This window comes from Schistocerca cancellata, chromosome 4 (assembly GCF_023864275.1).
Source record: "Schistocerca cancellata isolate TAMUIC-IGC-003103 chromosome 4, iqSchCanc2.1, whole genome shotgun sequence".
Lineage (NCBI taxonomy): Eukaryota > Metazoa > Arthropoda > Insecta > Orthoptera > Acrididae > Schistocerca > Schistocerca cancellata.
Window position 1 is genome coordinate 555,631,995 of NC_064629.1, and position 18,547 is coordinate 555,650,541.

The 18,547-nt window shown below is 39.3% G+C and overlaps 1 protein-coding gene across 2 annotated transcripts in view; it reads right to left on the reverse strand.

The window, feature by feature from the left end:
- Window positions 1-896: 896 nt before the first annotated feature.
- Window positions 897-18,547, reverse strand: part of LOC126183448 (ero1-like protein) — a 100,310-nt gene continuing 82,659 nt past the window's right edge. The window contains exons 12-13 of one of the 2 annotated variants that reach the window (XM_049925442.1): window positions 3,545-3,625; window positions 897-3,428 (exon numbers count right to left, since the gene is read on the reverse strand). In XM_049925442.1, the coding sequence (XP_049781399.1) occupies window positions 3,550-3,625 (76 nt within the window). In that variant the 3' untranslated portion in view covers window positions 897-3,428; window positions 3,545-3,549. Of the gene's footprint in view, window positions 3,626-18,547 lie in introns of both variants that reach the window. The other variant, XM_049925441.1, reaches the window with a different exon arrangement.

Below are 18,547 nucleotides of genomic sequence, written 5' to 3' on the forward strand. Positions count from 1 at the left end.
TCAACTAACAACTTTAAATAAAAGATGTGCATTTGACCAATCAGTTGCGAGCAGGCAGTGTGAAGTAGTAGGCATGTGGACATAGCGTGTCAACATTGTTGTCACAAATTTCAATGGAGCAATGAACTGCACATCTAAATCAAGTTTTCAAGACATTCTCCAGAACTTATTGACAAAGAGAATAGAATGTGCAAAGTCTGTCCAGCACACTAACTCCCAAACATGAAAGACGTGTGGACAACTGCCGTGACTTGATTTGAATGCAAAAAGCAGACAATTTTTTTTCTGTAAAAAATCATCACGGGTGATGAGACTGCGTTATCAACATGGACCTACCACAAAATGACAAAGCGCAGACATAAACGACATTCAAGACAATGTGACGCACAAGTTGAACAGCATCCCAAAGGAGGACTTTTCTGACAGTTTTACATGGCCCTATAAATGTACTGAGCATTGTTCTCAATTGTGCGGAGACTATGTTAAACATCTGAAGCCTTAAAACCACTATATTGACATTGATTAACTTTATTAATCCAGTACCAGAACATTTTGGAAAGCAAAAATTTTCCTCTGAAACAATTACAATTTCAATCTTGTTGAATATGATCCCCACCCTCATTTCCCCTACTTACCCACAAGGAAATCTGTGACTACCTCACATCCCATTAATCAATTTCATGATTGATTTTAATTTCTTGTGCTACCTCACAATACTTCTCTTGGTCTATGATGTCTTTTGTGGTTTTCCTACTTAAATTTACAAGATGAATGAATCACTAGTTCTGAAAAGCATAGGCTTGTTGCCAAATTGGGGTAGAAGGTTTTTTTTATCTTGACTACTTTTATTTTTATTTCAAAATGAATAAAGACTTTTCTGTTGTTTATTTCAAATTTTTGCCAAAGTATAATACATTATACATCTGACTTCCAAAGCAGATATGACAAATGAAATAACATGGCTTTAATTATGTTCATAAAACAAGATTTTCATTTAAGTAACTACTAAAATTTTGCCTTATCATATATTGGTAAAAGAAAAAAGTTATTTTTAGTGATACTATAAAGAGTTGGCAAATCATTTTAAGAAAACCAGTACTTCATGTTCAGGAATGATATGCACAGAAATAAAATATAAATCAGAGCACCATAATATAAGTAACATGTGAATATAATAAGTACTATCAGTGCAGTAATTGCGTAATTCACATACATACAATACACCTCTTCAGTACAACAGTAGCAGTTGCTGAGCAGTTTTACTGCACATTCAACAGAGTATGTCCTGTAATATTACAATTAAAGATGTCATGGTTCAATATTGGTCTACTTTAACCACTACTGCTCTCATTATAGCTATATGCTACACCATAAAACACACACACACACACACACACACACACACACACACACTCTCACTCTCACTCTCTGTGATGCTTTGCACCAAGTGGAAGATCTATACTGTGCAATAAATTACACAAGTCAAAAGAACACACTACTTCTTTTTGTAGCAACAAATACTGAAAAAATACCATTTAAGAGCACTCTTCAATCAAGAATGCAAAATAGTTATCTTATTCTGTAAATTTCCAATAACATTATTTGTAACAATGTTCCTATGCAATAATAAAGACCCAAAAATAAATATTGAAGTAAATTAGCTTGTAAAATACATTATTCACTATTTTTCAGATAATGAAACAGATGCCAAAAGTTGGAGTTTCTAGGTACCACTTCTCAAAGGAGGTTATAAAAGTGGGCAAATTGTTTCCTTTGAAAATACAAGAAAGTTGTTATATAAAAAAAAGGTAACAATCCATGTAACTTATCCATTGTATTACTGTATTTTCACTTTTTCAAATGCAAACTCTTCTGCCCTTAATTCCTGGAGAAGAAATCCTTGCATCTAAAAGCAGGAGATGTGGAACGGCGCTCTCCTGCTGTCATAGTTCAGATTGTTGTCCCTAAATTTGGTACATTTTTATTTTTAATTTACTGTTACCTTTGTACATAAATTATCTTAACTGCAAAATATGAGCAACAATGAATAGCAACAAAAACAGCTATCACCATTCTGAAACTGTGTACAAATACAACAAAAATGTAATCTGCACCTGCTTACAGTACAAGAACTGGTACACACAAAGTCTGAAATGGTACATATGTAAACAAAACCTTTTCCTACGAGATCATGGAAATTGAGGTATTCACATCAGCCATGCTCCTAAAACTCAACTATACTGATAACTTTGTAATAAAAATTGTATCCTTTTTTGTGTCATTAATTATCTGACTATTATTTGCTTTCAGTACAGTGTATTACATAACTTACATGAATTACTTTCATGAAAGGAACATATAACTGATATTCTTCTGTTACTATGTAATTTCAATAAAACTGATATTCTTCTGTCACTAAGTAATTTAAATAAAACTGATGGAGATATTCTTCTGTTCCTATGTAAGTAAATACAGCAAATAAATGCTCATTTCCCTCTATTCATTGTTCATGCCAGGTGGATTATGGAAAAATAGGTTAAGTAGTAAATTATTTTCCTGCACATTTGAAACAATACATTGTCAGAAAGAAAGACTCTGAAGCAATGGTAAGGCAAATGCTGAAGCACCTGGTGTTGGACTGTGCAGAACATCCAACTAACATATGGTCCACCTTTGGTGCAGAAAATTGTGATTAGCTTTTCCAGGGAGATTTTGTTAGCCACAGTAAACATAAATTATGGTACAAAAAAAGCTGAAACATGACACTGCTACTCTCTCAAGTTGTTATAGTTCCATAGTTTGGTGTACAGTGTCTTTAGACAAACTCACAAAGAAGACCGTGAAACGTTTTGTAGGAGAAGCCTGTCAACTTCAGTTACCAGTGCCACTCAGTGAGAAACAAGTTAGTCAGCAGTACTGCACAGTATTAGCTTAAGATCTTCAATTGGTTTAGGATTAACTGAGTGATGGACTAACACATACCCACACAAAAACAGATTTGTGAGCAGTGTACACTTCATTGACACAATCTGAACTTCCAGTCATCATCTACCAATCACACAAACACAATTTCCGTGATTAGCGCACATATTAAACAGTAGTCAGCCAAAGTACAGATCAAAAGAAAGAGTGACAAAAATATTGGATGAATACTGGCATCATGACATATAGTCCAGAAACCAGTTTATCACTACAGAAAAATGTTGTGAATGATATGTAGGAGAGGTATATCTGTATGGAAGTAATGAAGGAAGATTAAGGTTTAATTTCCAATCACTGATAAGGTCAGCAGAGCAGTCTTGAATGGAAGCTGTCAAAATTCGGACATGCATGACTGATGGCAGAACTGATTGACAAGTAGGATTTCACAGAGTCACTGATGACACCCGAGGGCTCCATCACTTGTGAGACCATGTTTTAGGAACAAGCTAGAAAAGGAAAAATACACCATTTACTTAAATTACATTTAACACTAAAAATAAATAACACTGCCTGCACAACACTGTGATGTTTTGCCCTCCTCAGAAATCCTTCAGTTGCAGACCTTTTTTATGCAAAATCCTTCCCAACATGACGGCTCATCATACTGCGGAAGTGTCCCAGCTCATATATGCTTGTCGATAATCTGTAAATTCCATAACAATGTGTTAGATATAACAGTATATTAATACAAAATTACAAAGATGTATTGATAAAAACTGTCTGCATTGATCTTTCACGTGCATGGTCTTTCATTAATAATATATGAATAGTTATGTAAAATAAAATTATATATGTCTCCTGTAATTAACTGAATATACTGCATTGATGAGGTAATAAGAGCTCAGTTCTATGTCAAGTTATCCAGGCTCTCACACCCACCATCTCAGATTTCGATGTAAATTGGCTTATGTGTAGTTCTTAGGGAGAACACCACCAAATTTCAGCCTTTTATCACTGCTTCCACTTTATGTCACTTCAAAGATAGGAAGTTTTGTTGTTTTTAACATTGTGATGGTACAAAATGACATTTGCTAAAGGTACCACGTTTTATTTGTCACCCATACAGTTTGAAATTTTGAGGTTGTATATTCTACGATATAAGGATTCTAGGAAAAAAAAATCTCTCTTTTAAATAAAATCACAAAGACAGGAAAAATATTTACTTATGTCTTTGTATTTTATTTTGCAAAAAAATGGTTCACCATTACACTGAATATAACACTGAGGGAAGTGAACAATCCCTATTTTTTTCCAAACTAATCCTCAAAGCATGGGCTATCACTTGGGAAAATCACATTAATGGGGCTTTTGTTCCTTTATATATTTTTTATTTTGGTAACAAATAATGGTTTTTAACTTTTTCCTGAGGACATAACATACCCCACTGAAATTTCAAGGGTTCTGAATAGTACACTTGAGACCTAACAGAAATTTTAAGTGATGAAATTTATAAAAGAAACTTGGTCCATCAATAGTACTGTAAAACAGCTCAAGGTCATTCCATTTTTTTTTAACAGCATTACATTCTGTAAACGTAATTTATAACAGTAACATTTTTATTCCAAATGGAGCACACATACACTCCTTTGGAAATTAATTTAGTTCTCCCAGTTGATGTTTTATGACATTTTACAATGGCAAACATATGAGAAATGGGAACCAGACAAATATCCTCAGCTTACACATCCCTAACCCGTACCAGCTCTTCCCCAAAGTTGATTATGCAGTAAAAAGAGCAGGCATCAATCCAGTGGACAACAAAACCATAGTGGCCAAGGATATACTAATTTCATTCACAGATAAAAGATGAAACAAGGTTCGCAGCCACTAAGTATCAAGTATTGCAGATATAGATCCTAATAGGTAATTAGGTAATGGCCATCAGTTCCACCAGTAAGACATTGCCAGCAGATGATCTACTTCATGCCTCTGGTATGTGTGTATGCATAACTGGTTCAACATTTAACCATTAAGCAATCAGTGTAAACTGTCTTTAAACTGGGAAATCCACCAAGGTCTGAAAGGAACAAATGCTGAAAAACAGAGTGTGTGTCATTTACTATAGAGTGGGGAAAGGCAGCAGTTTGAGCAGAGGGACTGTACGCAAACCACTATTGGAACTCCAGAACAGAGCCTCTTATGGCAGTCCAATGCCCCGGCCAAGGAAAAGGATGAGGTGATCAAAATGTTCAGTGAAGCTGCAGACCTGGATTGCATAACAGAGTAGCAACTTAAGACATATAAGCTGTAGGAATAAACCCTTTCCTCTGCCAGGAGGCTGTCCACAATGCTACTTCAAAAAAGGCACCAACTGCAACTCTGATCCCATATTGGCGTGTCATTTCCAGTAGCCAGTGCCAACGGGCTGCAAATCTGTGAGTCAGGCTCCCATAACCTGGACAAGGCTGTGCGAAGCCTCAAAAGGGCGGAGTGGTCCACACCCAAGGAGATGTTTCCAATGCAGTGCATAGTGTTGTGTTTTAACTAGCACAATCTTCAGCTGGTGAATATGGGGAATCCACAACAACTGGGTATCAAATATGAGTCCAATAAAGTGAGATGACTACATAATTGGACAAGACATGAAGGAAGTTAAGTTCTGGATGCAGGCGAACTATTTTACAATGGGAAAAATGCATTATACATGGTCCAGTACATTAAATGTGACCACTGCCTACGTTCAGCATCAATGTGCAATAACCACTCACAGATGATAGGTTGCAGCACTAGCAGTGGAGGGTATAAAGCTGGTCGTAGGGAGCCGTAAACAGTGCAGTCATGGTCGTAATGTGGAAACGGAGCAATGAGCGATTTATCTGATGCCCAAAAGGGCACGATCACTGGCTTTCATGGTAAGAGTGGAAGCATTTCTGAAATGGCTATGTTCATAAACTGTTCATATGCCACCACAGTTAAAGTATACTGTGCATTGCAAAATGGCACTATCCAAAACTGATGCAGAGGCAACTGTGCTGCACCATGGGCTGCAGATAACAGGGATGAAAGACAGCTGCAGAGATGTGTATGGGAGAACAGACATGCAACTGTTGAGCAACTGACCACCCACATGAACCAAGAGGCTACCAACAGTGTCTCCTCAATGACCGTTCAATGAAGGTTGCTGCGTATGTCACTTCCGCCGCAGCAGCAGCAGCAGCCTGGTTCATGCACTCGTGCTGACTGCTATTCATCAGTGACAAAGGCTGGAATTTGTGAACTAATGCCACAACCAGACATCTACTGCATGGCAACAGGTGGTCTATTCAGATGAATCACGTTTTACGCTCCAGCGGACAGATGGCCATTGGTGTGAACAGCTTGAAACATCTGAAAGCAAAAACTGTCCAACAATCATTTAAAGGGTCCAGGCCAGGGATTATCTTATCATTCTGGAAGGCAAAACAGATCAACACAAGTTTGCATCTATCCTTAAGGCACCATGTCCCCCCCCCCCCCCCAATTCAGTTTGTCTTCCTTGGCACAATTGCATCTACCAGCAGGACAATGCAACTTGTCACACATCTTGCAGTGTAAGTGCATGGTTCGAAGGGAACCAGGATGAGTTTACCATACTACCCTGGTCAGCACACTCCTGGATTTAAAACAAACTGAGAATCTGTGGGACCAACTCAATCAAGCTGTTAGTGCCACAGATTCTTAACTGAGAAACCTAGAGCATCTGGCTACAGCACTGGCGTCAGCATGGCTCCACTGTCCTGTCAGTACCTTCCAGTATCTTACCAAATCTCTTCCTGTACGTCTTGCAATGGTCCACACTGCAAAAGGTGGTCATTCAGGCTTTTGACAAATGGCCACATTAATGTGACTAGACAGTGTACATGTTCTGGCAGCAAGAAACTGTAAGCCACAGGCGAGAGCCCAGGATTGTGTTTTTATTGTGACATCCCACAGTATTCTTGGTTCAAGAGCAGAAGTAAATGCAGAAGTCTTCGACAAACAAGAAGGGAGAGACTGACGGTCCTATAACCTCAGCAAGAACATTGATCACTATCAGAAAAAGGAGGGCACACACAGCAAAGAGTCCTGTAGGGCCTTCTACCCTTGTGTATAAGTAGTAGTGTGGGAAACATCAACTCAAATCTGAAATGTCTGGTAGGATAACATATTACAAATGAACATTGGCAGGGGAGCCTCTGCAACACCACTCGGGCAGTTTACTGGGGATAGAGTGGTACCGTGAGCTGCCTGACTTTTCGTATATCAGAGAAGACAGTGATCTATTTTTGGCAACAAGTGAAAGCTGTGCTTACAGAACACACTCAGTGAACTATGTGGTCATTGGTATACTGGCCATCTGTAAATCTACATTGGGTGCCTTCAGCACACCCAGTATATAACCATTCATTCCAGAAATGTGCACAGTATTTTTGTGGGGCTAATTGGTCTATAACTCGCTATCTCATACCCAGTTTCAATACTGGGACACCAGTACTTTCCTTCCTCTCATTTGTTAACTCTCCTTTGAGCTAAACTATTATGGATTGAAAGAAAATGGTCTCTGACTTCTTTAGATACATGATGTAACATTTGATTGTGATTACAATCACAAGGCATGGTGCCAAGTCAGGGTCAGAGTGCTGATAAGTTTCCAGTACTCGAAAGGAAAGTTGCACAGTATCAAGTAGTCTCCTATAAAAATCAGGTCAGTATATGCCAGCCACCTTTTATGGAGTTGGAAAGTGGAAGGGTAGTTGAGATTCTGCTGAAGTGCACTGCAAGTGTTTAGCTAAAAGTAACAGGTCAGTGTGTATAGCACTATCCAGGTAGATGCCGTGCATATTGGTCATCAACTGGTGCTATGTACCTCGGTCCACACCTGAGGAGAACAGGTGTTGGTCCCTAAGGTAGCTACATATATTCACAGTGTTATTTTGATCAGGTAACAGATTGGGGCAAAAGCATTTTTAAGGTCATTAGGTTAACCAACAACAGGTGGCATTTATACCGTCAGAGCACAAATCTACACTCTACAGTGGCTGTAGCATTTTCTTGGTTCCACTGGGTGGAGGAGAGGGTAGGAGTCCTGTAGAAAAGGCACTCCTGACTGGTTGTCGTGTAAAGTAACATCCATTTTCACATGTGGGGTAAGGCTGAAGGTTAATGCAGTGTGCAGTGTTAACATACCGAAACCTTTGATGAAGGTTTCTCAGGTCTCCAGGCGGGTGGTAGCATTGATATCTCACGACATTTCGGGAAGTGTCACGCTACCCATCTTCTGGCGAAGTGTCGAGATTCGTGGAGAGAAGGCTATTTATATGCGTGGTCACCCCCTCCACTAGACCTAGGGTGGCTGCAGTGGACCAGCAGTGTGCACGCGGTACTGGGGATGGCAGTCACCCCTGGCGGCCGTGTTCGGTTCTCGGTCTAAGCATACTGTCTGCATCCCGACAGATTGCTGCTATCGCAAGGTTCCATGCTGCGCTGAGTTGGTATCCCTCATCTCTGTTGACCAGATTGTTGTGAATCCATATTTCTATGGATTCTTTGATAACGCTTTCCCAGAAGCCAGATGCTCGGCACAGTACCTTCGTGTTTTCAAAGTTGAAGGTGTGTTCTTCATTTATGCTGTGTTCTGCTGTGGCTGATTTTTCTGTGTGACCTAGTCGCACACATCTGATATGTTCTTCGCAGCGTTTCAATATACAGCACTGTGTTTGCCCAATGTATTGTTTTCTGCATTCGCATGGGATGCTGTATACTCCTGGAGTGTTAAGGTTCAGCACATCTTTGGCAGAACCTAGGAGCTCCCTTGTCTTCGGTGGTGGTCGGAGAACGGTTTTGATATTGTATTTGCACAGAAGTCGTGCAATTTTGGCTGAGAGCAGACCCACGTATGGAAGGAACGCAAGTCGTTTGTCTTCTTCATCATTATCTTCTTCTGGGGTTCTCACTGCTTCCTTCTTCCTTTTAAGCGCCCTGTTGATCTGCGTTTCACTGTAGCCATTTTGTTGGAAGACTTCCCTCAGCTGTTGCAGCTCCGATGGTAGGCTGTCTCTGTCACAGACAGCGCATGCCCTATGTACCAGGGTGGTCAGTACTGTTTATCTTTGTGCTGGATGGTGGCAGTTTCTTGCATGAAGGTGTGTGTGTCTTCTTCCTATGCACTGCATGGCCTAGTGAACCATCTGCCTTCCTCTTAATTAAATTATCAAGGAAGGGGAGGCATCCATTTTCCTCCATTTCCATTGTAAATTTGATGTTCAGATGGATGCTGCTGAGGTGTTCCAGAAACTCACCTAGCGCCTGTTTGCCATGTCCCCATACGACAAAAATGTCGTCGACATAGTGGAAGAAGTGCTTTGGTTTCTGTCTGGCAGTTTGAAGTGCCACCTCCTCGAAATGTTCCATATAGAGTATTGCAATCACAGGAGCCAATGGGGGGTCCATGGCCACACATTCGATCTGCTCGAAGAATTCCCCATTGCACTGAAACTAGGTGGTTGTTAGTGTGTGTTCGAAGAGGCTGACTGTTTGTGGTTCAAAGTGCCGGGCTAAAAGTGCCAAGGAGTCTTGAAGGGGCACTTTCGTGAAAAGCGAGATCACGTCGAAGCTCACGAGTAGGTCCTCCCTTTGTAGTCTCATGTCCCCTCTGGTCAACAGCGATGAGGGATACCAACTCAGTGCAGCATGGAACCCTGCGATAGCGGCAATCCGTCAGGAGCATGTCCATCAACGTCCTCCGCCGCGGACGCAGACAGAATGCTTACACCGAGAACCGAACGTGGGCACCATATCCACCACCGCCACCCTAGGTCTAGTGGATGGGGGCGACCATGCATATGAATCTCGACACTTCGCCAGAAGATGGGTAGTATGACACTTCCCAAAACATTGCGAGATATCAATGCTACCACCCGGCTGGAGACCCGAGAAACCTTCATCAATAGTTTACGCCGGGAAAGCCTACAGTCACATATATACTGAAACCTGGCTAGCAATAACATGGAAACCCATGCTGATAAACCTGCCTCTTTTTACCACATTTTCAGCTTATAAATCATTAAAATTTTTGTAGTCTATTAATAATAATTGAATCAATGAAAAAACTTGACTTTCTTATATAAAGTGGCGAGATACCCTGGTCTTGAATTGACATGTGTAAAGCAATATCTTTTGTAACACTGATTTCAGGAGAGGAAAAATTGGTCAACTGCACATGCACATAATTTGAGAAAACATCATGGTTCTTTGACACATAACATATAACGATTAAGCATAAAGCTTGCCTTATGTACTGTAATCATCTTTGAGGAGTTTTTATGAAAATTTTCTGCTTTGTAGGTAAATATTGAAGCACTGCAGTTCACACAGTGTGACTTTGCATTCAGTACAATACTAATTATATACAATAACATAAAATACTAATTATATACTAATAAATAATTACATACTAATTACATACAATAATATAAAATACTAATTACATACTAATAAATAACTATATAGTAATTATATACAATACTAATTACATAGTTTTTAAGTATCTAAAATTTGCACTGCCCTATCCGGATTACCCTGGTAATACAGCATGATCAGTGGTCATCTAGTTTTCCTCACTGTTTTCTGTCAACCTTGGTCTTTCATGCACAATACCCAGTGGAATAATATCACCGCTTGCCCTTTAAGTGATTTGGCGTCGACCTTACAAAGCTGAATCTACTGCACAAAGTCATATTTGGAAATAAAACCACTTTGGCATTATGTACTAAAAGCACTTTCAGCAGAATATCATCTGTTTTCCTCTAAATGTAATTTGCCTGAACTCTATGAAAGTTCTTCTTGAATATAATTCATGTCATCCCCAGAGTTGTCTGTAAATCATATTCCAAAAAATTCTATGTCACTAGCTTAAAAATCATGAGATTCACACAGGAAGGAAGAGATACATTTAAGAAGTGAACTCATAAATCTAGGGGCAGCAGACTTTCAGGTAGGCCAATCACACCCATATTTTAAGGATATCGGCCCCAGTTAAAGGAGACTATTTGAGGGTTCATTGAGTTTGGCATCTAATCGGGTGTGGGTGTTACAGGAAAGACAATCTGGACATCGTTTGTCATGCACTCTCATGTGGATGGATAGAAGAAGACTATGATGTGACATCTACAGTCAAAAATATTTCATGAACTACTCTAAAGTGAGTTATGGCACCACTGTTCAATAGACGCAGATCATGATTTAAGAACATTTGTTCCATTACATTATCTTAGGCTGAGGTCTCACTTCAGCCTCATAAAGGGTTATGGGCACTGAAGTCACCTAATATGATGAAAGATGCAGGTATGGCTGAGAAATCAGCACATTTTTCTCTTGATATGTCACCTCCCTATCCACAAAGAGATACTCTTAACACAAGATAAAATTCTGTGTGTACAGCTGCAGCCTCCAATGGCTTACTGAGCCATAGTTTTTCACTGTAGATGGTCTTTGTATCAATACACACCCTTGGCCCAACACTCGATATTGTAAAACAACTCATTATCTGTATATGGTAAGGTATATGTGTGTTTTGCAGAGAAATAGTAAAATAGCTTTGCTGAAGGTCAGTGCAAACTGCTGGCTAAAATGATAGTCACCAGAGACCACTGGGATGGCTAAATTAGCGATAACAGTTCCACTGGTTGCTATCTGTGGATGTACCCAGATGTTATGAAAACAACAACGGGGGCAAGTTTCAGATTCTACTTGCACCACTACTGGTTAGAAATTACACCCCTTTACATATAGTTTCAATGGTTCTGTTTGAGGAGGGGGGGGGGGGGGGCAGGGGGCGGGAGGAGGAGTGATTCCAGTGTACATGAAGCTGTCATATCTACCCCAGCCTAACCTTTCTTTCACCTTTCATCCTTTATCTCCTCATAATATTTTATCTCTAGTTGAGAGGTGCTGAGGCAGGAATATGAGATGGAGGACAACAGGCTCACTTTGTAGACCGTGTCCACTTCAGCTGCAGGCTTTTGTCTGGCCATAAGACAGCAGAAGGTTTGCGAGAGACCAGAGGAGGGTAGCTCCTGTGGGACACACTTCTGGTTGGGGGTGGCAAACTGAAAACTGAAATTCCTAATGCAGGTGTAGAAGGAACACAGGTAGGGACATTCCTGTCCCCCATGTGAATTAGCATATGCAGGTGGCCACCAGTGCTGGATGTTATGTGGCATGAGGACGTAGTCACCTTTGTTCCAAATGAGATGTTCAGTGTTGTAGCAAAATTAATACTCATCTCAAAATGTAATCATGTTGATTCTTAGCCTTATGACATGTCAAAAGTTATGTATTAACTTTATCTTACATTATGTTAAAAACAGCTTAAATCAGTCATCTCAGGGAATGATGCTCCCCGCAGTTGATGCAGGTTGGTGACTGATTGTAGAGGATGTTCACATGCAGCAGTCTTCCAATCACCTCAGACAAATCTGCTTGCACAGTATGAAGATACGTTTCCAAAACAGATCACAGATGGACAAAGGAAGGGCATATGCTTTCACATAGTTGTGTATCATTATTTTAACAAGTTCAAAAAAAAGTGGTACCCTAATAGGCAAAGATGAAAGCAATGGTATTGACTATTATTGTTCGCTTCCTGCTGTACATCGCAGACAAAATGGATAAACGTCATTCTATGTTACTGCAGCACAGTTTTTTTGTATGTCTGCAGCATCTAGTGACAGCTAAATTTAATGCCCCAAACAACAGTTAGGTGATTATTGAGTGTAATAATAACAGAAATATTCTTGACCTCATCATAGGAGAGCAATGCCCATGAACAGCTGGGTGGACACATCGAGATGAAGTTCTTTTTCATTTTATTGACTGAAACTACAAAGAATTAACAGTTTTCAGAAAGTGCTCTCTGTTGGTCCCAGATCAAATCATAGATTGCGAGAGTATATCTCCAGGATGTCTCTTGAGTTGACTATCTTCCTTGGCTACACTGTGAGAGGAAAGTCAGAGTTATATTGTTATGTATTAGAACCATCCTTTCTTTTTGATGAGACTGCTGAGTGTTTTTCAGCCACTAGCATGCAAAAGTTTAATCTATTTCAATTACCACGCAAGTACCTGATAATCCACCCCATCCCCCCTTTCACAATGGAGTGGCTACCATGTGAAGTTTTAGGCATATTGCTGTAACCACTCCCGCTAGAAGTGCTCAAGACGGAGTTGCACAATGGGTGGGACACACACCACATTAAGTGACCTTCCCCACATAGGTCATTGACTAGAAAATTCAGAAATAGTAAAATTAGACCTGGCAGTGGTGGCAACACTTGAGCTGACCAAAGTAGGTGAAAAATTATGTGGTAAGAAAAGGAGAAACCAGAATTATGAACTCCAAGAATGGCAAGATCACCACTGAGTGGAATCATTTGATAGACCTGAAGTTGAAAAATGGGTCAGATAATATAACGGCAGCACAGAAGAGGAAGAGATGCTCCAATGGCCAGGGCCCACACAGATGCTCACAACAGACATGACCCATCTGTGGGAAGGCAATTCTAATGCATCTGATACAGTCAATATTAGACACTGCCCCTTGCTCTTGCTCTGCCTGAGAAAGTAAGATAATTGCTTGTATCACTACTTAGCAATCATGTTGTATTAACTGGTCATTATCAATTAAAGAGCAATATTGATTTCCTGGTTTGATATCAGCAAAATGACAGCTGGCAGGTTTACATGTTCCAGTACATTGGGTATTTATTAAAAATTTAACACTACTCATACAAGATTCAATATTTCTGCACTGGTAACATATACAAAGCTGTGAGGTAGACACACATCAGCAATCAACGGCTCACTGAAAACATAACTTTGCACTTTAACTTTCAATAGTGTCCCAGCCAAAACACTACATACTGCACATGGCACTGGAAAACAGAAAATGCTTTTAAATTTAATCTTCTGTGGCACAATCAAAATAGAACTACTGGATTAATATTTTGTTGGAGGTCCAGTAGCTGTCACCTAGATTCATTATAGTCTCCACCTTAAATGTGTATTTCCTTCAATGTGTTGAAGTATCACTTCTCCCAGGCCACCAGCTGTATTCCTCACGACCTCATGACTCCACTAGGATTAAATAAAATCACTTTTGCAGTAGAAATTTATTGGACTCTACTAGAAATGGGCTACTCTGTTAATTACAAATGAAAGATTACATCATTGCAGTCTGAACCAGAAACCTATTAATTATTTGATGGATAGGTCATGTAGTACACAAAAACCTGAAATCACATTAGTGTAGGAAGGTCTCATAAGTATTTTATGCAGTAAAGGAAATAATTTATTCAAAAACAGTGCATTCATGCTTCCTTTAACAAATAAGAGTTCATATTTAAAAACAAAATCTTTACAACACTTGCTGTGTGTGGTTCAAAGACACTCAACGACCAGATTATCAATTCCCATTACAAAAATCAGAAGAAACAAATGTGGTTAAAATGTCTAAAATTTTTAAAAAAGAAGGAAGAGTAAGTATTACACAATTGTACCGCGTCTCTCCCAATCTCATCCACTATCAACCATAGAATCACGCTGTCTCACAACCTTCAAGATAACATTAATAGGGTCAGATGTCATAAAACTTCTTAATTGAAATGCAATGAAAGACAGAAGCACTGTGTTGTTGATAGGCACACAAACAAAAGATACAGATCTTGGCTGGTTTTTTGAATGCACTCTCTTTTTCTAGCTGTAGGAAAAACAGGCACACAAACACTCACTCATTCACACATGTAAAGAGCTGGCAGTCAACTGAGCACAATGTAGGGAGACAGGCGCGCACGTGCATGCATGTTTTTCTTACAGCTAGAAAAAGGAAGTGCATTCCGAAAGCTAGCCATGCTTTTGTTTGTGTACCTATGAATGAATAGTGCTTCTCTGCCTTTCAGACAGTCATCTCGTTTACTCCCAAATAATTCATATTTTCAGCCAGAACTTTGCATACACAACTAAACTGCAAGTAATACAAGAGGAAAACTACAACAATTACACAAGAACATGTAGCTGGTTGACCACTTACAAAAAACATGGTCATGGATGACCCAGACACCCTTTGATGCATTTGTCTTCAGAGGGTGCGACTTTCATTTATTACATGCCTGTTTTCAAAAAAATCCTCTTGCAAGTCACTGATGTTGCTAGCATATACAATCAAGAGAAATTTAGTTACTTTTGTCTCCGATTGAAAAAAAAATCACCATAAATAAGGGTATTTCTTTCTTTTATTCATTACTGGCAACCATACACACAAAATTGAATGTAAAATTCCTATACTTCACTTTCCAATACTATGACACATTTGTATAATACATGAGTACTGAACTGCAGTCAAGAAATTAAATATTGGGACAGCAACAACTCTGCTTACAAAGTGGAATGATTCTGTGTTAAGGCAGTCTGCCCTGCTAACAGCTACTGAACAAACACATACATTCCAGCTATGAGTGACACAGTACACAAGTGGAGTTATTAATGAGTCACAATTGTCGAATTGAATGCCTGTGAGGAAACATTCTGAAGGAATTAAGACACTGCAGGTGCGCAAGTAACACACACACACACACACACACACACACACACACACACACACCACACAAAACTGTGTGTGTGCAACTAAATACTTTTCTCCTTGCTATCCAAAATCTAGGTGAACGGTGAAAACACACCCTTCTGTTTGTGGAACTTATCCTATAAACAATTAAAAATGGTCTAGCACAGAACTCATTATTTGCTTGATAGGTATGACTCATAACAAAGTTATTTTAATAATTGAGATAAATATTGCCCATCCCTAGTCTCTACAGCTTTTATCACTAATACTCACAATAATACTTGACATTATTTTTATTTCTTTTCAATAACATCAAGCTGCTATTTAAAGCTGTCAAGACCTCCAGGGAATGCTATGTACAGCCTGGGTTTGCTCACATTTTGTGATTATTCTGCACTGCTTGTTCACCACTACCACCACTGGTATTTTTCCATATATGTGTGAAGTATAAAACTAAAACTAAACAAAACTCCTCCCAAACAGGCCACGAAGGCCCAATGGCACCGACCGGCCGCCGTGTCATCCCGAGCCCATAGGCGTCACTGGATGCGGATATGGAGGGGCACGTGGTCAGCACACCATTCTCCCGACCGTATGTCAGTTTCCGAGATTGGTGTGTGAAGTATGCATTATGAAATAACTTATGACAATGTAATAAAAGAGGAAAGCTGCCTAGAATTTTGGCCAACTGGGAACTTTTTCTGTGTACTGAAAATAACTGTTCCATAGATCTTATTTTAAGTGTAAACAGTGGAAACAAAATAGCCTTCATTAATATCACATTACCGGGAAATCATTGCTTGGGAAGGGACGAATCAATTGACACAATGCTGAGGCACATTCTGTAACAAGGAAGTTGGTCAGTTGACAACACGAGATCAGTACTCCAGTGATTGTTATTCATGCTTTTATAATGTTGTAAACAAGTATCCTCGCATCAAATATCGTGCCAAACTAGTCTGACATTACTCTATCAAATGAGCAAATAGAATTTCAAACTTAGATTGCATTTTGTTTTCAGTTAGGTCCAGGGCAGCATCAAGCATGAACTTTGGGTAACATGTTAAGCTTTTTGTAAGTAGTTTTTCTTCAGGTTGCCTGAATGTAAAGTTGAGAATGTATGCTGGAACATTATGAGGCAGCACCTGAGGCTCTTGCAATGATAACAAGCAGTGTATACCCTGAGTTTGCTCGCATGTGTGTATTAGTATCACAAGTCTCCACTTACATCTTGATGTAACAGTGCATGGCAAGTTACGTTTTGCTTAGTTTTTTTTCAGATCATTGATGAGAGGGTGCAGAAGCTACAGCTGCTAAGCCTTTAATGGATCACTTAGTTTCCTTGTAAAAGCTACTTTATTTGCTCTTTTTTTTTTATATAGTTCCTCTGCTCTCAATATATCAACTTTCATTTTTAGTACACCTCTAGAAATAATTAACACCTTTCTTGACATCACAATGTGGCTTGGTCTGGTGTTCATAATATCCAAGCTGTAAATAAATACTGCCAAAGTAAAGACAAAATATGCATGCATACCATAGGACTACCAATACAGAATTACTCAAATGGTAGACGTACATCCCTGTGTTAAAATGTGCTGAAGTCTTCACACGGTTAGTATGTACTTCCAGCCTGGATGTCATGAACATGTGGCTGAATCATATCGTGATGATATGGAAGATGGTGTTGATTTGTACAGATGCACTTGAAAATGAAATTTGATACATCGAGCCTGGTCGTGCGTATAGAATAGCTGCTACAAGTAAAGTAAGTTCTCCTGATTAAAGCTATATTTCAATGACTTAAAGAATGTTCCATCAGCAATGTGACTGCAGGCAGACCGAGAACAAACACATCTTCAGAGAGAGAGAGAGAGAGAGAGAGGGGGGGGGGGGGGGGAGCAATGTACACTCAAGTATTCTTGGGGAGAGATTCTGACAGGTACACAGTAACACATTTTCACTGAACAACACTCCTCACACACTGACCGACTAACATTTACTTACAGTGTAAAGTTCGAGGAGGAAAATTTCCTTCACACAAATCACATGCTGTGTTCGAATTTTAATGTTTTATTTTTTCATAAAAATCTACTAGCTGTTTTTTCATTCCCATGTTATCGCTTATTGATTGTCATACCTTTTAGAACTGAATTTTTTTCGGATGATTTCTTTGCTATTTGCCACAGCCTTGTTCTGTGCAAGAAAAGCTGTCAAGTTCACACAGTATTTCCCTCCACTCTCCATAGCACTGCAGAACTTGCTGCCTAATAGTACTCCTATGTCTACTGATAATAGTGCACCGTAACAGGTTGGTATAGTCCATACAGAAGCACTGTAGTGAAGCTCAGTGAATTTAAATGGGAATGTTTGAACAAAAAAAAAAAAAAAAAAAGAGAGAGAGAAATAACTGGTTCTTGCAATATTGTGTGCTAAATTTAGGGAAATAATATTCAAGGAAGACTGTGGAGCAATTCTGTTGCTTCCATCATATGTCTTGCATAGGGGCCATGAGAATACAGTATGAGGGATCTGAGTGCATATGAAGGCTCCACTCGCTTTTCTGTTGCACCATATTGCAACACAGTCAACAATTGCGTACTATTTTTATGTTATCAAATAACACAATCTTTCAATTAAATAAATGCTATATGAAAAGTAGTTGTGGGGACAACCTTACATGTGGTAAGTCTTAACCATGGATATAACATTGTACAGTCACTTGTGATGGATTTCTGAGAAAAAAACGTTTTAGAATACAATAATGTACTACAATTTAGATCACTGGCTTATTGTGCAGTAAAAATTTAAATAATCCGATCCAATTTGAGTAGGTTTCTGAGGAGGCTGGGGGAGGGTGAGGCACCGGAGATACAATCTGAACTGCTAGTGGCTTTTACACCATACATTATTATTTTGGAGAGCAGAACCTTAACATTATAAAGAACTACAGTAGTTATGGTACAGAATGCACACACTGTACGAGTTAAG